General features: G+C 34.0%; 2 protein-coding genes and 1 long non-coding RNA gene across 5 annotated transcripts; 2 read left to right on the top strand and 1 right to left on the bottom strand.

The window, feature by feature from the left end:
- The first annotated feature begins 510 nt into the window (after positions 1-510).
- LOC109163873 (protein N-terminal asparagine amidohydrolase) lies at positions 511-5,969 on the top strand. Of its 3 annotated transcripts, none has more exons than XM_019312586.1 (9): positions 511-709; positions 1,794-1,979; positions 2,551-2,615; positions 2,704-2,803; positions 2,906-2,944; positions 3,045-3,230; positions 3,305-3,483; positions 3,680-3,799; positions 5,739-5,969. In XM_019312586.1, exons 1-9 carry the CDS (start codon positions 650-652, stop codon positions 5,881-5,883), a joined length of 1,080 nt encoding a protein of 359 aa, XP_019168131.1. In that variant the 5' UTR covers positions 511-649; the 3' UTR covers positions 5,884-5,969. The 3 variants fall into 3 exon arrangements, with proteins under 3 accessions (XP_019168131.1, XP_019168133.1, XP_019168132.1); XM_019312587.1 differs by lacking the exon at positions 511-709 and adding an exon at positions 738-888; XM_019312588.1 differs by lacking the exon at positions 1,794-1,979.
- On the bottom strand, positions 5,169-19,541 carry LOC109163875. Its single transcript, XR_002051339.1, has 3 exons — positions 19,225-19,541; positions 16,298-16,304; positions 5,169-5,179 (listed from the first exon to the last, which is right to left on the bottom strand). It is a non-coding gene; the product is annotated as an uncharacterized LOC109163875 (long non-coding RNA).
- LOC109163870 lies at positions 17,688-21,608 on the top strand. The gene is made up of 3 exons (XM_019312580.1): positions 17,688-18,253; positions 18,374-18,995; positions 20,418-21,608. Exons 1-3 carry the CDS (start codon positions 17,898-17,900, stop codon positions 21,408-21,410), a joined length of 1,971 nt encoding a protein of 656 aa, XP_019168125.1. The 5' UTR covers positions 17,688-17,897; the 3' UTR covers positions 21,411-21,608.
- Positions 21,609-21,630: the final 22 nt, after the last annotated feature.

Below are 21,630 nucleotides of genomic sequence, written 5' to 3'. Positions count from 1 at the left end.
AGGCTCCTATTTAAGGAGCCTCAAGGCTCCACAAATTTGTTGCCCATCCCAGATGGGCAACATTGAGGAGCCGTTTTGGCTCCTCAAATTAAGGAGCCATTTCGGCTCCTCAATCAGTTTTAATTTTTTTTTTAATTTTTTTTAATTAATATAAACAGGGGCATTTTGGAGAAAATTTAATTTTCTCCAAAACGCCAACCCCAAACGCTGCTCCTAGCAGCGTTTGGGATTTCAGCGGTTTGTAGCAAACCGCTGATAACCAAACATGGTTTTTTGGCGTTTTGACAGAAGTCAAAATGCCAAAATGGTGGATCCGCCAAAATTTGACGGATCCGCCATTAACCAAACAAGGCCTATAACTATATAATTCAAGAGGAAAAAGTGTCACTTTTTCAAAAATATTCTATAATTGGTTAAACGGCGTTGTTTCAAGTGTTGATTTTCTGTCTATGTAATTGCACTGACCTACCATCTGATACCAATAATTGCATAATACTCCCATGGAGTTTCTGAAATCAGATTATGTACCTCGAGGTTTACACTCAACTCTGACTCTCCGAGAAACCTGTGACCAATAGAGCTGTTTGGGAAGAATCTCTCACAAACTCCTCGTCCTCCCCAAAACCTCTTCCGGTCAATCCTCATCACCATGATATACGTCGGCGGGGTTCCATTCTCTACTGGTTCCGATGATTCATCTTCGTCTCAGGTACATTAAGACTTTGTTAATATTTACCTTCTCAAAAGATATTGTTAATATGCGGGCAGAATCTCCAAGTAAAGATCGGATCCTTTAACTGTAAACGATACAATCGCTTGAGTGCATGGTGTATTCTGGAAGCATAATTTTCTGACCTGAATTGTTCTTGAGGAAATGTGAATGAAGTTGTGAGTGCTTTTGAATTTATATTCGTGATATTTACGGAGTATATGTTTTGCAATTTGCACGTACAATTCTCGAAAATTGATTTTATTTTTTTCATATATTTGCGACGAGTTCGCATTTTGGCTCTGACAAAAACCGGTCCTGCTTTTGAATAATGTATTTCGTCTGGTTCTGTTGTTACTTGTGTTGCATTAACCCCAGTACCTCACTATCTCCCTACTTCAGAATGGATTGGTAGAAATATTTCTTAGACTTTGTGAGCGGTAGAAGCTTAACCTTTTGGAGACTAGTAAAGAGACCGAATTTAGATGCAACTCTAACTACAAAAGCTGTAAATGAAGATGTTTAGTTTGAATAAATCAATATGGTTGCGTGATCTTTTAAGGCTGATGCTCTACCAGAGTGTTTTGACTTGATTAAAGGAGGAATGCCTACTAAAGAAAGCTGTTTTAACCAGAGTGTTTTGACTTGATTAAAGGAGAAATGCCTACTAAGTACTAAAGAAAGCTGTTTTATGATAATATGAATTTGGATTAACCTGGAGGGTGTGGTTGAGTGGAAGGGACTCATCCATCCTTAACCAAAGGTTAAGGGTTTGATCATTGGCTTTAGGAATGGAGCAGCCTTAAATCTCGAGGCTTGCTGTCCCACCCAAAAGAGGTGCCTACAATCTATCGAGTGGATTAGTCACTGTGTCAGACGGTGGAAACCCTGTGTATACCCCCCAAAAAATATGAATTTGGATTAAGTAAATAAGAAAAGTATATAAAGTTACTTTATGGTTTACAAAATGTTAAGGAAAATGGAAAGTTAACTTGTCGGACCTTCACTTGAACTCTTAGATTTACCGCTTTAACAATCTACTAAATTATAGAGATATTTCCTTCCCCTTTTTTTCTCTAAACAGGGAAACGATATATTGATGGCCTTAATGGAGCATCCTGCTTTGGTATCTGCATCATCTTCATTTAGTGCCGTCCAGGAGAGGAAATTTTCTCTTTCCAATGACTCTCATTTGGTGAGAACAAGACAAATTAAATGGGTCTATATTTTCCAAAAAGAATATGCAACTGTGGATCCTTCACTTGTTGATGTAAGTTAATAGTTCTCTCTTTGTTCAGTAACTCTACTTGGACCAAAGCAATTATGCGACTATTGATCCTGCTTGTTGATATTTGCATTAAAAAATATGCCATCAATTATATTGTTCGAAATATTCTTGTTCTTAGTATACTTCTTATTGTTTTAGTATTGCTTTTCACCATCCTTTTCCTAGTTGCATCCACTAAATATTACTCCAAACTTTTTACATTGCCTAACTTTTATGTTATTTATATGTTCAAAGTAAACTTGCAGTGGAGTGATTTGATTTTCGTTTTAATATTATTTCATTTGCAATAGAAAATTTACCTTTATATTAATTCTCTGATCTGGGGACTTGATTGTTTTCAATTCTATAACTCATATATAGTGTACTTATCAGAAAAAAAAATAAAAAAAATTCAGAATTCGTTTTAAGTCTTGGTTCATGAAAGGCTACTAGGTGTTATCTTCCATTTTGCATTTGATGTTCACTGATGTAGTTCTGGAATTCCTTGTCAGACTTCTGTTCATTTTCTTTTTCCTCACTGACAGTTTAATACTTTCTTGTTGTCATATGAAAGTTGGTTGGTACTGATGAGGCAACAACCTGTGTAGGTCTTATCGTACGAAACCCAAAAAGTGGAATGTAAGTATCCAAATTCTCTCTAGGTTGTGGTTTCATGAAACTGTCTAAGTACATCCCTAACTATGCTATATTTCTGTATTGGTTGCAGGATCTCTGTTGCCCATATGGATTCTCCACGTATTGTTGAAGTTGGCTTAACCCAGATGTTATCTTCTGTTCTTGATCAAAACAGTGACACCATTTTGGATGTATTTTTCTCCCTTCAATCTGTTGCTGTATTAAGCTTTATTTTTAATAAGCTCTTTAAACTTTCTCATAAATTTCTAACTTTGCAAGGATATAATGTTCAGGTGCATTTAATTGGTGGTTTCAATGATGTCTCACATCAAGTCAGGGCCAAGTTTTCCTGTTGTCTTTAATTTTCACAAGATGTAGTTACCCACTTAGAGGCAACATAGTAAAGTTGAAACTGTTGGGCTTTTTGTGCAGCACGAAAATGGTGTTACAGAAAGTCATGAAAAATTAGAGGGATATTCCTTTCCCCTGTGTTCCAAGATAGTTGAAATTCTGGGAAAGAGCATCAACAAGTTCAATATTCAAACTCTACATGTTCTTGGTTATAACACCAGACAAGATTCAGAAGGAAATCCATACCCAATCTTCAATGGTTTCCTGGTAATTTGGACATGTAGATATGGTGGATCTCTGCTAGTTTTACTCTTTCAATATGGCTCATTTGTTTTTGCTAGGTGGAAACTGCCACTGGATCAATTTTTCCAGCAAGCTTTGATGGAACTACTAGATGTCCTGATGAACTCGTTAGGAGAATCCGAGTGACCGCTTCTTTTGAGGACCCCAGTTGCAAGGGTAGACTGCTGGAGACATATGATACTCAGTCTGACAAATTCGTAATTGCTCCTTGTGCTTGGTAAATTCCAACCTTGAACTTATGATTTTTCAAATAATAGAAGGAAGTTTAAACTAGTTATTTGTGAAGTCATATAGATGTTGATGCTCACTTTTCTTGCTATTTCTGTTTTACTGTTTAGTTTGACGTCTTTTACTGAAACATTACTCAGCTAGCTATTTTCCTCAGTATATGTTTTAATTTTTTCATTGATTAGGACCAAGCGTCAAGTGCATATTGCTCTATCGTTGCAAAACCTATCTGATTCAGAAATCCTTCATATGTGTTCCACTTCACCTTTTGCTGAGGCTCCTGACTTTGTGGATAACCAAAGAAGGTAAACATGTCTATGTTTTGCTGCATTACCTGTTTTAAGGTTCGTTCACCCAAGACCATTTTATTTGTAGTCTTGTAGAAAAGGAAAAAGGTGTATATTGGTATATCTCAACATATGAGTACAATGCACTTATATATACACACAGATGAAAGTCTTATAGGCTACCCAATCTAGCTAGGTGGGAATAATATTAAGATGATAGTTAGATGGTAACCATCGCATCCTTAGCATGTCAACAGTCCCCCTGTAATTGTAGCATGTATATCATGAGCACCCTGACTGTTACAAATGTAACCTTATTCTAGGCTTTTAAGGATTTGCTGAATATCTGCCAACTGGTCATTTGAGTCAACAAATGACGTAAGAGTTTCTCTTGAAGCAACCTTCTCTTGAACAAAAAGGCAGTCAACTTTGATGTGTTTTTTTAGTCTCATGAAAGACCAGGTTGGATGCAATATTTAACACCATTTGATGTCAACAGAAGGTTGATGTCACCAATGAGTGTCATAGATCCTAGCTCACAAAGCCTTAACTTGGTAAGAAGATGCTTCAACCATATTAGTTCACACGTTCCAAGTGCCATTGATCAAAACTCAACATTTGCACTTGATTGTGCAACCACATCCTCCTTACTTTTTTGAAAGAAAGCATGTTATCACAAAAAAAGAAAAACAATATCTTAATTGTGACCTAATATTCTAGGAGCATCCAACCCAATGAATTTCTGTATAGCCAACAATCTTTGATCCATGAACCTTGTATAACAAACTAGTGCTTGTGGACTTTTTGTTATGCCTTTGGATTCTGATGATTGCATCCTTGTGAGACTCTCATGTGAGGACACAAAGAATGGGCTTACAACACTTTGGGGAGCTAAAATCATGGAATTACATATTTGTTGATTATCCTTGATTGAGTCATACCTTTTTTATTTCTATTTTCATAGACTATAAATATAACACTTTTTTTTAGTGACTCTTACCTTTTTTATTTCTATTTTCATAGACTATAAATATAACACTTTTTTCAAAGGAAAGTATGCAGAAAATTGTTAGCAATAATCATATTGGGTTATGTTGGACCGGGCCTATGTTTTTTTTTTCTTTCATATTAGGGAAGCTGATCCTATGTAAGTAAACTATAAATAAATGTACAAATAATATGTAGTTTAACAATTATAAATTATTAATAAAATTAAAATTTTATAGTTTCAATTAAAAATTTTAAAGTATAAATTATAATTTATAAACTTTTTTTTTTCAAATTATTAATTTAAAGATTTTTAATAAGTTAAGTGGATTTAGCTGGTTTGTCAATCTGAAAATGTGGGTTGGCCCAACGTGTGCCCCACATCAGTGTCAGGCCCACTTGACAACACATCTACATGCACCTGGAGTTTGGATAGCTATCTTGGACTATGTGGTAAATTGTGCTTGTCTCCAAGTATTGTAGGGATAGCTATCTTGGTTTTCAGTTTTCACTATAGTTCACATTCAAAGTGAAAATTTGTGTTACCTTGTTCTTATGTACTGACTACTAAATATAATACTCGATTTGGTTCCTTGATTATTAGGATTTCACTACTTTGGTCACCGACTTTCAAACTTGTTCATTCTCATCCCCAACGTTGCAATTGTTAACCAAAATGGTCCTCAATCAGGACTATGGTTTGGACCAAAGACTATTTTAGGTAAAAATTGCATAGTTGGGGATGAAATTGAGCAAGTTTGGAAGTCGATGACGAAAGTGGTGAAATCCTAATAGTCGAGGGGCCAAATTGGGTATTAACTCCTGTAGATTGCTATCATGGTTAATGCTATTATTTCTGGTGATAGTCGAGTGTAGTCCTTTTGTAGTCACCATTGTTGGTAGCATTTACTGAGTAACATTTAATTTACTGAGGACTGAGCTTTAAATTGATCCTCTCTCTCTCTCACAGGCAATGGGAATATGTATTGGAACACCCAGACTGGAGAGAAACATTTCCCTCCAAACAGCCCCGAATATTTGAGAGGACTGCTGATGGGAGTTGGGTCAGGCACCCTGTGAGGCCCAGAGGCTCTACATTTGTGTATGCCAAATAAGCTTTCATTTCATTTCATGCCGTTGGCAGACAAATGTATTAACTAATTATCAGGTTTCACACTCAGGTTAGCTGCACTTGCTCATATTATACAATTGCAGTGTGTGTGTGTGTATATATATATATATATATATATATATATATATATATATATATATATATATATATATATATATATATAGGATGTGGATCAAATGCGCAAGAGGTCTTTAGGTAAAAAATAGGGTTAAGTCTCAACCATAGATATAGTCCAAATCAACAGCCTAGATTGAAGATAATTAAAAAAAAAAAAAGGGAAAAGTGTCAAATTGGCCCCCTAAGTCAAGTGGATAGTTGGGTCCCCTAAGTGAAAAAAGCTCCATTCAAGTCGGATAGTTATGCTGTGGGCTCGTGCCCAGCGTGCTTCATGGGCACGGATAACGGTGTCGTCAGGCACCGTTATCTTCCCTTTTTTTTTTTTTTTAAATTTAATTTCAGACCGCTTCGTTATAGAGTATATATTCACAGCTTTGTGTTCATAATTTCATACTGTACATTCATAATTCCATAACTGTACATTCATAATTCTATAACTGTACATTCATAATTCCGTAACTGTACATTCATAATTCAATAACTGTAAATTCATAATTTTTGAAGCTCTATGTTCATAATTGTAAGTTCATAATGTCAGAGTTCTATGTTCATAATTTCATAACTGTACATTCATAATTCCATAACTGTACATTCATAATTCCATAACTGTATATTCATAATTCCATAACTGTATATTCATAATTCCATACCGAACATTCATAATTTTCGAAGCTCTATGTTCATAATTGTAAGTTCATAATTCCATAACTATACATTCATAATTCTATAACTGTACATTCATAATGTCATAACTGTATATTCATAATTTCATAACGAATATGCCGTTAATGCCGTTAACGGCGTTTCGAACAAATTTTTTTTTATAGTTAAAACAGCGTGAAAACGACCCCGTTTTAGCGCCGTGCGCATAGCATAATTTGCCATTCAAGTCCCCTAAACTTGTAAAATTGTTCAATTAAGTCCAATATGACTTGTTTAACAGGTTAAATCAATATGATGTTGACACGTGTCTTTCTTATTTTATTTTTTAAAATAAATACTTTTTATTTATTAAACAAGTCATATTGGACTTAATTGACCAATTTTACAGGTTTAGGTGACTTGAATGGAGCTTTTTTCACTTAGGGGACCCAATTGCACTATCCACTTGACTTAGGGAGCCAATTTGACACTTTTCCCTTAAAAAAATGCACGGTGGCATTCTTGTAATTTTGAGCAAATAAGTCAGCTTGTCTTTTGTATTCGAGTGCACATTTTCTCTTCTTCAAGTGCATACTTTTTCTTCTACGAGTGCATCACTTTTATTTTCAGTACTTAGTTTCTATTTTGAGTGCACATCTTTGTGCCGTTGAGTGCAAATCTTTTGGTCTTCAAGTGCACGTTTTGTATCCTTCAAGTGCATGTTTTCCTTTTTTAAAGTGCATAATTAATTTCAATAGAATTTTCCCTTTTAGTATCTTTTATTTTTCTCCCTTGTCTTCTTGTGATCCTCTTTATGCTTTCAAGTGCTCAATTTAATGCCTAAAAGTGTATGTGTTACTATTGTGTAAAAAAAAATAAACAAAACTTAGCATTCAAGTGAACCCTTTTGCCTTCCAAGTGCACAGTTTTATGCCTTCAAGTGTATATTTATTTTCCTTCAAGTGCACAATTTTATGCCTTCAGGTGCATATTTCTTTGCCTTTAAGTGCACAATTTTTGAAAATTATTTGTTATATCTTGTGCATTCTTTTTAATAACATATAACTAAATTTCTAATGAAATTTGTGAGATTTACAAACGATTTGTATGTGTAATTGGTCTAATAACACTTAAGTTGAATAACCTCCATTTTGACACCAGAAATTGCATCTGCACATCTATTTGCCTTTGAATGCAACTTTTTTGCCTTCAAGTGCACAAACTGCATTTTCGTACGGGAAGTGGCATGTGCACTTATCCTAAACCTATATATATATATATATATATATATATATATATATATATATATATATATATATAAAGGGCAATAATTAAGTCCTTTTGTACTTCTAATAATCGTTTGAGTCTAGTCCTATTGTTACTCACCGTTGTTGGTGATATTTATAACAAGGACAATAATTATGGTCTTAATATGTCATGTTGGCGTCATTACTATTACGTTACATAATCTGACAAAAAATTGAGTTTAATTCTAATACTAGTCGTTTTCAAAATAAAAAATAAAAAATTCTAATAGTAGTTGGCCACATGTGATGCGTGTAGTGCAAGAACAAATACGAGTTTAAAAATAAAATTTTAATTTTATAATCATGTTAAAAGAGCATGGCTCTAATTCTTAAGTAATATTATTACATTAATTGATTTGAGTTGGTATTGTCAATTTCTTCATGCACAGTATCATTAATAATATATTGATAGGATCATTGATATATATTCACAATATAACAAATGTTTAAAATCTAAATAAAAGTAAAATCAACATAATGGTAGTATATATGTGCTAGTAAATTTAGTTTTCTAGCATTTAGTTCTTGTATACGTGGCGGCTAGGTCACCAATTTTACAACAGGTCTAATTATGTCTTTAATATTAAGCTATATATGGATAGTAATTTAAAGATAATAAGAGAATAAATATAATTAATTATATCAGAAGATACACATTTCATTAAAACAAGGGCATAATATTCATATATAGATGTAGTTAATTATATTACAAAAGGTTGATATGGAGTATTAAAGTTGGATAGGCAAGTCAAAAACAAAGCATGACATTATAATAAATTAATAATCATATTAGCTCCATAATAGAGAAAAAATATATATGTCTGAATTTTCTCCTTATTTACTGAACATAGTTTCTTATATAGTCAAAACATGGCATTATACAAAAAGTGAGTTATGAGAGTTCTGGTTAGCTCTCTTCAAGTAGACAAAGGTCATCATTATTTGTTAATAGGGATAGCAAAAGGTGACGCATACTTAACCTTCATCTTGATCAGCATTTGCAATTGACGATGTTTCCCATTTTTCGTTCAACCTTCCCCCTCTTGTCTTTATCATTTGCTGACTTGTCTTCATTAATATCAAAATCAAGTCTCCTTTTAACAAATTTTTCCTAAACTTCACCCCTATAACTAACTGAGCTCCCATGCGGGCCTCTTTTTAACTACATGACTCAAGATCAAGGATTGTTCGGTTGTTCCTCTACAATCGGTAGAGATTGGTGTTGTGTTTTTTGCTAAGATCATCATAATCAGAGGATTTTGTTGCTTCCTCACAAATACATGTTATTGCATAAGAAACCATTGATCTACCATCTACTTTTCCAGTGATCTGGCTGAGACCAAACACAAAATTAAAAGCATCTAACTTTTGCTGAAATAGCTGAGTATCTTTTGCATTAGTTGGTATTTCAATTCCCAGAAAATAACAAAATTTTTTGATATCATGAATGAACATGATGTGTAAAATGGTTAATGGATAAAATGTCATCCTCAGGAGATTGGGCGCTATGGCACGTTAAATGCAACAATTAAACACTAGTCACCAAGTAAGGAAGCAATCAAGAAGCTAAGCAAGTTGAAGGGTGATAAGATCAAGTAATAATCAAAGGGGAAATAAAAAAAATAACAAGATTATAAAATAAGATTGAAAAGTAATTAAGGAAATCAAGGGCTCAAGTAAGGAAACATAATCTTCTAGATGCAAAGAACTTATAGGATTGGACGAATGAAACACCCCCAGCTAGGGAATTAATGGGAATGCACTAAGAATCCTAGTCTACAAGTCATTCTCGCGATCGAATAAACAAGGGTTAAGATTAAGAATTGTCTCACCCTCATGATGCCTCAAATCCAAGTTCTTAAAGAACACAACATTTAAAATCTCCCTATTTTCATAGTGGGAAATAGAGTTCGTGCAAGTAATGGCTTGGAAATTCAATCAAATTATCATTGTGATTGAATTTCCTCCATGGGAAAGCTAATGAGTGTTGCACACCACACATCAACAAGATATAAATTCAATCAAATTCTCATTGTGAAGGAATAGGGAGAAGTTGAATCTAGTAGTGTTAAGATTATGGGATTGAATATGAGGGCAAAGTTTGATTAATATTAGGGTGATCTAGATAAGATGAATTTTCTAATCTTTTATGAAAATATCTTGGACCCTAGAGACAAAATAGAATATATGATATTAAAGTCTAATTAGTTATATAATGAGGTAAATGGTAAATCATTGTTTAAGAAGGTTATGGCGGGCCTTATGGGTACCTTATGTTAGAACTATCGTGGACTTGGCGATCCATGCACAGTTCGTGAAATATTGGCTCTCGAAGCCAAGACAAAGCTAATGTTCATTTTCTTAATGGAGACAAAGGTAGGCTTGGAACATGCTGAACGTTTGAAGCGTAAGATTAATTTTGAAGGGCTGTTTTAATTTATGTGGATGGTGGTGGTGTTAGAGGAGGCTTGGCCTTATTCTGGAGAGACAAGAATGTTACGAAGCTAATTTGTTATTCCCTGAACCCTACGTACAAAATCAAATCTGCCTCCCTGATGGATGGTTTCAATTGGGCTCTCGATGACTGTGGTCTGTTTGACTTGGGCATGAAAAGAAGAAATTATATACTTGGAGAGAGGAAAAGGAACAACGAACTGGTATGCCACAGCCAAAGCGAAAGAATAATATTACAAAGCTCCAGAGTACCAATGTTAATTTTTAGATCTTTTTATGTTAATATCAATTTGTGTTTTGAAAGAATTGTTATTATCTTTTTTTAATACAACAATCATTGTTTTAATGTTAGGAACAATATTTTTTCAATCGTTATACCCTACACCACGGCGCGCGTAGCACTGTGCGCCGCGCGCCTCCCAAAACGACGTCGTTTTGGGAGGCGCGGTAGGAAGTTGCTCTGATTATGTATATTTGTTCACACAATTATGTATATTTGTTCACACAATTATTTATATTTGTTCATAGAGTTATGTACATTTTTATACAATTATGTACATTCTTTTTATACAATTATGTACATCCGAATCAGAAAATTTGTGTGTATTATATTAAGAGTTGATGTGTATTATGTTAAAAGTTTATGTTTATTATGTATTATGTTAGATTATGTGTATTATATTTTAAAAAGAGTATGTATATTTTGTTATATAATTATGTACATTCATGTATGCAATTATGTGTATTATAGTATAACATTATTTACATTTTTGAACATGGGTTTTTTTTAAAGAAAAATTAACTGCCAGGGGCGTGAAATTTCAAAAAAAAAAAAAAAAAAGGTTAAAACGACGTCGTTTTGCATCTGGGCGCACAGTGCAACGCGCGCCATGGTGTAGGATATAAATTGCCATATTTTTTTTGTATATATATTTATTTTTGCACACTGAGCGTATTCTGTTGGAAAGAAACAAAAATAAATAGTATCGGACAGCCCAATTATGTTTGCCTAAAACTCTACACTTCTAACGTACATTTTTTTGTTTTGGGCCTATTAAAAGTTTCTTATTTTATAGTTAAGCCCAATTTAATTGGTCAATACTATCTTGTTGCCATGTACCATTGTACCCTTATGAAATGAATATGGCAAATTATTGTGTGGACCATAATTCACATGGTTTTGTAGACTATAAATGTAATATACATTTTTAATATATTAAAAATGTATTATTTGTGGCTGAGTGTACATTATTATTTGATAATATATAAAAAATTATGTACGTTCAAATAATGTACTTTATGTATACAAATAATATATTTTTAGTTTTTTTTTTTTAAATATACATTTAATCATTCAGATGGTAAATGAGCTCTATTCGTGGGGAGAATTTTGGGGTAACTCGGATTCGATTTCCACAAGTGACGATTTCCCGAACAAGCTCCCAGCCTCTCAGAGCGAACAAGGATTAGTCGGGTGGACCTGGACTGTTAAACTGACAATGATAGACTCGGATCAACTCGTGATTTACACCCAAAAAAAAAATAGAAATGTGTGGATCATGATCCATGGAATAATGATGGCATAAATAGGGAGTTTAGTTGGTATATGAGAATTGAAATTGGGTTAGAAATTACAGAGTAGATAATTACTAATAGCAATGGGTTTTAGAAAAAAAAAATATATAGCTAATTTTGATAGTAAATAGAAATTAGAATAAAAATAAACAAATATATATATATATATATTAGAACTGTAGATTGAATGTATATAAGATGACCTTTTAATTTTAAATTTTTTTTCTTCCTCATGTTTTTGATTCCATTATTCAAAAGTAGGGGATATGAAGATAAATGTTATCTATAGTTACTAAAGAATTTGAATCAAAGACTAAAGTATCAAAAGTAGACAAACAAATATCATGATTGAAATTAAATCATATAGCAGGGCAAACACTACCTACATAAAGTTTATATAATTATAATATGAAAGTTCAAATGTGTTGTTAATTTAAATTGAGTTAAAATATTTGTTTCTAAATAAATAAATTGTAAAGTCCGAAATAGTGATAATGGCAACTAATTTGTTTTTTATTTAAAAAAATATAATCACAGATTTTTTAATTATAATAATTGACAAACAATTTTTTTTTGAAATTAAATTGGACAGAGGATACTTTAAAAAAAAAATGCAAGCACAATTCAACTACTACATACAATATTCAATACACAAGGAAGCCAAAGCAATCTTCATGTAAAATCTTCGCCACACACGTGGCATATCAATAAGCAATTTCAACTAGGATTAATATTTGATGCACCACCGGTGTATAGATGCTATACACCGGCAGTTAATGAGGAGATGACACATCATTCAAAAATAAAATTAATTTTAATCGGGTCCTTTTTTGTTCTATATTTTAGGAAACTCTTTTATTTCTAATTAACAAAATATATCTACTTTTCAACTATACTTATCCTAGTGCGTTATTTTTAATAAGGTAATCTACAATTCTATTTTGCTCATTATAAATATGAATCAACTTGATCTCTCATTGATCCTCCCTTGAACTACTTATTTAATGTTGTAGAATTTGTGTTTTTAATTTTTTGGATTTAAATTGGATGGGGTGATGAAAAGGTAAGTACTACTCAACTACTACATATGACTATTGACACACAAGACATGCCAAATCAAACTCAATGCAAAAATCTCCTTGAAACCTGCGTGGCATATTGATAAGCAATTTCAACCCCCGCTAATGTTAGAATGCCATCTTGGCGAGGTAATCTGCAACTATATGTTACTTCTTGTAAACATGAATCAACTTGATTTCTTATTGATGTTCCACCACTTTCTTACATCCTTCTATTAGCACATTCAAAATAGCTTCTCGAGACGTTTCTCCTCTCTCAAATAACTTAACTCTTTTAATAAGTAAACTAGTATTTGCACTTGTGCGATGCACGGTCATAAATATAATTAATAGATTATATAGTATTATAATTTAAAAAAATAACACAAAATTTGAATTTTATTATACATTATTGAATATACTTCTTTATATACGACATTTGTAGTTGTATTTTTAGATTGTACATTTTCTTCACAAATAAGTAATTTTAATCCCTTAGAATTACTAAATCTTGACACTGCTATATACATTTGACAATGATTAAATACCGTCCTCTTCAAAAACAAACCCACGTTGGATAGTGTTTGACCCTAGCTTTTATTTATTGTCATGGCATATGACAACATTAGTGGAAATTGTTTTATTTGGAACTTAAAAGGCAATCTTGGATCAGAAGGTGTTTAGGACATCCTTGAAATTAATACATTTGTACAAGCACTTGATCCGCACAGTATTTGAGCTTCTAAAATATGATCAACCAACTTTGAAATGATCATCCTTGTACCATTGCACAACCCCAATGAGTGATCAATATTTCCTAATACAAACTTCCTACATTTATTTTGGCTTGTCATATATTCCATGTTATGGCTACTTAGATGTATACTCAAAGAGTCGTGTTTAACTGCAAATAACATACAATGTTACAAAAAGGTTGTATTAGAAGGACAACATTGGCATGCATCCCGTAGATGAATTAGTTTGATTTTCTTTCCCAATAGCATTATTATTTTTTGCGACCGTTGAATTTTCAACATTTTTTGCAAACCCAAAATAAAATAATATATAAACCAAAAATTTAATTTATTCAGTAATTACATAATTTGATATTTCTTTCGTAAAAAAAGGAAACCCAAAAACTTAAAGCAATCTATTATTATGAAATTTTATGATAGATATGTTGATAAAATAAAAAAGTTTTATAGTATGTCTTAAAAATATTTATTCTTCACATAAATATAACAAATTATAAATTGATATGAGATTTAAACATAATTAGCCCAACAATGATAATATATTAATTGGTTTCAGGATAGGCCCAAATAACCAAAGCAATTTATTAACCCAAACCCGGCCCATGAACAACGAAGTGGTTGTATTTGTAGGTTCCCCTAGCAGATACCCAATCCTTGATCCCCCGGCCATATATATAATATATAGAATATGTATAATATAATAAGAAGATAATTTTTTTTAGGGTAATAAGAAGAGAATATAATATATGAAAATCTAAAAATTTTGCAATGATAAAAATTACAATTTTATTACACATTACTAAAAATTTCTTTGTACATAACATTTTTAGTTGTACTTACAATTGGTACATTTTCGCCACAAATCAAATTGTAATTTTGCATTTTCTCTTTTTAAACAGATTAACTGGATTAATCGACTGACTAAAAGGACTGATTGATTCAGCGATGAATTCAATCAGTAACAGAAAATCATAGTGAAGATTAAAGAAAAGATAACACCACAAAGCCAACAACACAAAATGTTTACCCAGTTCGATACAATGTGTATCTATGTCTGGGGGACGATCACATAGGCGTCCAATCCACTAAATCATAATCCGATGTACAAAGGTAGATATACAATAATCTTACCCAACTGCCCCACACAAGGTACATACCCAGTCTACACAGGTTTAGTGGATTGTTGAAGATGGAGAGTCATGCGTACAGAAGTCTAATGAAATCCCTTCACTTGGAGAGTCCACTCTGATGCAGTCCACTTCAATGACGCTCTTTACAGTTGTTCCCACAACAGTGTGATCACAGTGTCCTTTCATTTAAGCAGCAGTGATTCTTCTCAAGTTCGTCATCTTAATCACCATGAACATGTTGTATTGAGAAGACACCTGATAATCAAAGATCTTATCTCATCAAACTGATGTGAAGTGTTTTTCTTCTTTCTCAAAGTCGTAACCCTAATTCTCTTCGAATGAGGATACTTATAGTTCCGTCAAAAGAACACTCCTTCCATAGATGTCTTTGATTGTAGATGGTAGGACGATATTTGAAGAATGTAATCTTAAGGATTCGGTCCATACCTTTCCAAAGCAGATACGCTGATCTTCTTTCCAAATCTGACTTCTGTAAAATCGCGTACAGCATTTAGGAAAACAGCTTCCTAAAACAGATCTTCAGTGTCAGTCCTTCTGATCTGTTGTTGAATCTGGTTGATCAGTCCTCTGTGGAACAAAACAGACACTGAACTAATCCTATCTTAGTATACCATAATAATATTGCCAATTATAAGTTGGGGTTTTTGAACAATTAAAACACTAACACAAATATGAGTATAGAAAGTTACCCGGTAATATATCGCTTCTATCCTGTTGATATTACGGTCTTTAAATTTCGTAATCTAAAATGCTTGAAATTGTTTGAGCCTTTAGTTTGTGACTTGTTACGGCTACTAAAGGGTATACTAAAAGTACCTTCATTAACTGTAAATAATAAATGATATTAATTGAAATTATAAGTGAATCATTACATAATTTATATAATTTAGATAATTATATAATAGACAAAAACAAAAACAAAATACAAAAAAAAAAAAAAAAAACAAACAAACAAAATACCTTCATTAGTGTATTATTTTTGTAGAATAAGCTCTAACCGAGTATCTTCTAGAAATGTTAGAACTATCATATTGTGAGAGTTCAGTTGCAATATTTGTTAATGATGAATTGTCTCCATTATCTGCAATCATAAATTCACCAAAATACTTTGATCTTGGTGGTTTGATTTTTTATTTATTTATTTTTTTAAAGTAGACTTTTTATTTAACAAAATGGTTTAAATGATTCCGTTCCTTAAATCATTATTTTACTATGCATTTTGAATCACATATTTTTTTTCTTATTTTTTAACTTTGGTAGTATGTACTTAGTATTTTGCTTTCTCCTATGGAGCATAATTATGCTTTTGAATGAACTATGGCTGGAAACAACCATCACAGGAATTCTTACACACCCCACCAGCAAGTTTTCATTTTTATGCTTTAAATTAGGTAAGTTACTACTAATTAAATTAGAGTTAATTTACTTCTTTTACTATAATTTTGAATCACAAAGTTTTTTTTCTGACTGTTTAAATTGCAATTCTGATAATTTAATTTAGTGTTAACTTTTGTTTTTTTGTGTTTTAAGTAGTGTTGTATGGTGGTTAATCAATAAGATTGACATACCACCGAAATGGCATGTAAGTTTAATTCATACTTAGAGTAGTTTGATATAATTAGTTTTATCAGTTGATTAACCATAAGCTTGGGATATCTACAATCTGGTACAATCTACATGCTCCCCACTTAATTTTTACTTACAAAGTTAAGTTACACATCAACTAAAAGCTCCATAGTTCTTGTACTGTAAACTTTGGACTTAGAATTCAGTTTGTCGAGTCTAAGGTACATCTCATGTTATTAACTGTCCTGTTCTTGTTGAACCAAGACTGTTCTTTTATTTGGTAGATCTTGATTTGTTCATTGTTTTGGTCTAATTTGATGCACAGCTTGTCCTTTTTTTTTTTTTTTTTTTTTTTTTTTTTTTTTTTTTTTTTTTTTTTTTTTTCTTTAGGTCTCTTCAACTGCACTCACATAGCTTGATTCCTGCAAAAAATAAAAAATAAAAAATCAAGATACTACGAAAGGGCTATCACCAAACCAATATATAATTTACTATAATACATATTTGATATTTTATAGTAGATTAGAAATGGAACCCAACTTTTATGGAGTCTAATGCACGGGGTAAATACAATTTTAATAAAAATAAATTGTTGTTGTAAAAAAAAAAAAGAAATATTATTGAAAGAAAGTTTTTTTTTTTGAATGCTTATTGAAAGAAAGTTTAAATTACAAATTATTAAAAACTTATTTGTAAACTATAGTAGTAGTAGAAGTATAATTATTTTATGATTCACAACAAAGTAATATTTTTTAGGTTGTTTGGATTACTTGTTCTTGATGCAGTCACATATAACTGACCATGAACAAATACTGATTTCTTTTAATAGCAATCTAACCTTCAACAATGTTTATCTTGAAACGAAAAAATGTGTGATCTTTAATTCTTTACTTAAGCATGAGCATGAATATATATATATATATATATATATATATATATATATATATATATATATATATATATTTCATCCACTCATCCAGTAGGCAGTAGCGCCAAGTCGGACGTGGCAGCGCTCCTAAAATGCATTTGAATGGAGGACAAAAACGGAAATAAAGGGAAAAAACGGATGGCAACATAGTCAATTAATGTCCGTAAAAACGAGTAGCGTGGTGGAGATGAGGCCCATCGGGAGGGTTGACCTATAAATACCCAAAAACCAAAGTGAAACCACTCCACTTTTTCGTTTTCGAACTCCAAAAAAAAAAAAAAAAAAAAATTAAATCTACGCGAGCGAACAAGGACGAACCAAATACGACGATACACAGCACTAATAAACCCTAGCTTTTATGCTTTTTATTTATTTTCAAAAAACAAAATTTCCCTTCAAAATGAATGTCTTTAATCAGTGTAGGCTTAGTTGTTAAAATATATTATGTTGAAGGGGGCGACGGAGACGAGGAAGAAGACGTCGTGGAGTACATGGGAGGAGCTTCTGTTGGCGTTCGCCGTGAAGCGGCACGGCCTCAAGGACTGGGACTCCGTCGCCATGGAGCTCCAGAACCGGTGCTCCATACCCGCCGTCATCACCGCTCAAATATGTAAGGACAAATACCACGACCTCCACCGCCGCTTCATGAATAACGACGCGGCGGCGGATGGTGATGCGGAGGCCGGCCGTGTTGGCGGCGGCGTCGGCGACGCTATCGCTATTCCTTGGCTCGAGGAGTTGCGACAACTCCGCGTCGCCGAGCTCAAACAGGAGGTCCACCGCTACGATCTTTCGATCCAGTAAATCAGTCTCTCTCTCTGCCTTTGATTTTTTTGTTCCGAGGTTTTTTACGTCGGAAATTTTGGTTTTGTTTTGTTGCGGATCTGAGAGGGGGAGAGTTTGATCGATGATTTCAACAGGTCGTTGCAGTTGAAAGTGAAGCGGCTGGAGGAGAGAGAACAGAGCAGCAAAGACGTGTCCGTGGAACCGCCAGATCTGGAGGACGACGGGAAGGAGCAGCGATCGGAAAATGACGAGAATAACGGCGGACGGGAGACGACGTCGGGGAAGGACGTCTCCTTCTCCTGCAAGGACTCAGACCGCGAGAACCGGTCTTTCAACGAGTCGAATTCCACGGAGAATAGGCGAACCGGTGAGAAGCTCGAACCGGATTCGGTCCCGATTAAACCGGATCCAGAAGCCAAACCGGTTTGGGAGGAGGACTCGTGTAACGATAGTTCCGATAGGCACAAGGCATCCAAACTGAAAACAGACTCCGAGTTGCGTGACTCGGTTAGCGAGTCCAAGGAGGGGACAAAGGATAGCAGCGACGTTCAAAGCTCTGCCAGTCTGACGGAGAGGAGGCGTAAGCGAACTAATTCCGTCGGGGGAAGAGTGACGACGGCGGCGGCGTCTCCGTCTCCGCCGGCCATCTCCACAAAACGAGGCGGCGCAGTGAAACCAGAGGCGTTGGTTGGGCTTTTAGATATTATCCGATCGCACAAACACGGCCAGGTGTTCCAACGGCGGCTCGATAGTCAGGTAACTATCCCATGCTTCCTTGTTCAAATACTCACTTATTTTTAATTTAATTTTTTATAATATTAAATTTTGTATTAATATACAAAATTTATATATTTAAACACAAAAAATTATTAATTATTAAAAATAATAAAAGAATAAAAAAAATTTATTTTGACCAATAATAAGTATAATAAATGAATAATAATAGTATAATAGATAAAAATAAGATAAAATGAAAAAAAGGAACAGTAAAAATGCAACTATTTTAACTCTTCCGTTAACGGGAACGTCATGATTGATTTAGTCTCTTAAAATCCCAAATCCCGATCAATGATCATATTGATTTTATTTTAACTCCGCCGTTAACGTTATGTTCGGGACATTTATTCAACATGTACATTAAATGAACTTATCCAAGAAAAAAAATAATTAAGAAAAGGGTGCCATTTATTTATTTATTATTAAAAAAACTTAATAAAACATAACGCTTGTCGTATGACGTGTATGTGGTTACTGCCGTATCATGGTCCACAAGGTCATAATGTCTTTTCCCCAAATAACCTTTTTTTTAGTTACTCTAAGTTAACAAAAAATGTAAAAAATAAATTTTAGTTTACTTGTTTCTTGCATATTTGTTGAAAATATTAAAATGTGTTATATGTTTTTGCTGGTCTTGTAGGAATATAGGATTTTAAGACTAATTTTTTGTTTATTTTTCATTGCATTTAATTTTTAAGTAATCGTGAAAATTGTTAGAATATTACGTTTTCTAAACGGAACCAAATATTTGAAAATTGAGTAACGCTTGTGTGAGACTATCTCGTCTCAATCGGTGAGATTGGTTGGATCTTTGACCTCATTAATTAAAGATCTGACTTGTCTCACGGATTTAGACGTGTGAAACAATCACACAAATTTTTTGCCTTGAAAGTTATTCAGTTATGGGGTGTGCACCAATGATTTGAGGTAAATTATAGAAGGTTGGTTAGGGAAGGAAAATGTCATAAACCAAATGCTTTGTTCCATTGTTTGCGTGATGTGGTCCCACTGAACCGAATGCTTTGACCCATCGTAATTTTTTGGATCCCATATATTTTTGTGGGCCGGCCCATATCTAATGGGCCTCACGAATCTCGAAGCTTTTATTTACGGAGTATATTTTATTGTATTGATTAATTTCTTTTCTTTTAAACTTAATTAAATGCTCCATTTTCATCATTTCTGGCGATGGAAAAAGGGAACGGGAATTATTTATTATTCTTTCAGGTTTTATTCCAGATTAGATATAAGCTCAACCAACCAGCTTCACGTATAATTTATGTCTTACCTACCTTTACCTAAACTGAATTCTAGTTGTACATATTGTTTATGTAGATAAGGTTTCCTTTCATAGACTGTTTGTTTATTTAACCAAAAACTATGGTCTTTAACGCAACGCAGAAAACAGAGGATTACAAGAAAGCGATTCGGCGACACGTGGATCTTGAAACGGTTCAAGCCCGGATTGACGACGGGTCTTATTCTTCCTGCTCCACCAGATTCTACTTGGATCTCTTACTGCTATTCAACAATGCCATTGTCTTCTTCCCCAAGTCATCTCCGGAGTCAACAGCGGCGTTTCAACTCCGTGACATTGCCGTGAAAGAGTTGAAGAAGAAGAAGGAGAAGGAGAAGAATCAAACCCCGTCACCTGAACCGGTTCAGCAGCCTAAACTCGAACTGGAAAGGTCCGATTCTTTGCTGGCGAAGCACAAGTCTACTGCCCCTATAGTTGTGTGCCGGAAGAGAAGTTCGATATCAGGAGGGAAAACTGCCACTTCTGGTAACAAGCAAGGAAAAGTGTCGGATGAAAAGGCTAAGCCGAAGCCTCCTCTCAGTCAGAAACTGTCTTCTTCAAGCAATCTGGACGAGGACGAAGATGATAGTTCGACGAAGCTGAAGATGAAAGAAAAGCCTGTGACGGGCGTAAGGAGCACGAGGAGGAGCAGCAAAGGAAACCCCCCGAAGGAAGAAGTTGCGAAAACAGATAAGGAAGAAGTGATTACCACCACCACAGACAAGAAGCGTGGTGCCGCTGATTTCTTGAAACGGATGAAGAAGGATTCACAAGGCACCGTGGCGGCGGCGGTCTCAGTGAAGAACTCTTCCGACGACGCTAAGCCTAGCAGTAGAAGAAGAGAGCAACAAAAGAGAAAGCAGCAGCAGGCAACCGAGGAGAGGAAAGACGGACCGGTGAGGCGGAGTAGTGGCGGCGCCGGTGGGAGGAAAGAGGCGGCAGCGGCAGAGGAGAGTAGCCTGTCAAAGAGGAACGTGGGGAGGCCACCTAAGAGAGGAAGGGACGCTGCCGCCGCCACGCCGGAGAAGCGTGGGAAAGAAACTAGTGTTGACAAAGAAGAATCCTCAAAACGACCAAAGAAACGCACCAGGAGGTAAAATCAATGGGAAATGGCGTAGGAATTTAATTTTAGCTTAGTGTAAATAAATTATTATTTTAAGTGGAACTGTACATTACGGGTGGGTGGGTCAGGTGCTTCTTTTGCTTTTGGAAATTGGAATGACCAGATCGGATTGATTCTAGGGTTAGTCATTGTAGGATTTTCTCCAGTTTCTACCAGCTAAAATTTGTTTAAATTCTCATACCCAAAAAATATAG

This window comes from Ipomoea nil, unplaced genomic scaffold (genome assembly GCF_001879475.1).
Source record: "Ipomoea nil cultivar Tokyo-kokei standard unplaced genomic scaffold, Asagao_1.1 scaffold3047, whole genome shotgun sequence".
NCBI lineage: Eukaryota > Viridiplantae > Streptophyta > Magnoliopsida > Solanales > Convolvulaceae > Ipomoea > Ipomoea nil.
Note: the sequence above shows the minus strand (reverse complement) of the source record. Positions and strands in the feature narration are given on the sequence as shown.

Coding starts and splice junctions, on each gene's coding strand:
- LOC109163873 (XM_019312586.1), top strand. CDS start 650: ATGATATACGTCGGCGGGGTTCCATTCTCTACTGGTTCCGATGATTCA. Junction 710..1,793: donor ATGATTCATCTTCGTCTCAG/GTACATTAAGAC, acceptor TTCTCTAAACAG/GGAAACGATATATTGATGGC. Junction 3,231..3,304: donor CAATCTTCAATGGTTTCCTG/GTAATTTGGACA, acceptor TGTTTTTGCTAG/GTGGAAACTGCCACTGGATC.
- LOC109163870 (XM_019312580.1), top strand. CDS start 17,898: ATGTTGAAGGGGGCGACGGAGACGAGGAAGAAGACGTCGTGGAGTACA. Junction 18,254..18,373: donor CGCTACGATCTTTCGATCCA/GTAAATCAGTCT, acceptor TGATTTCAACAG/GTCGTTGCAGTTGAAAGTGA. Junction 18,996..20,417: donor AACGGCGGCTCGATAGTCAG/GTAACTATCCCA, acceptor AACGCAACGCAG/AAAACAGAGGATTACAAGAA.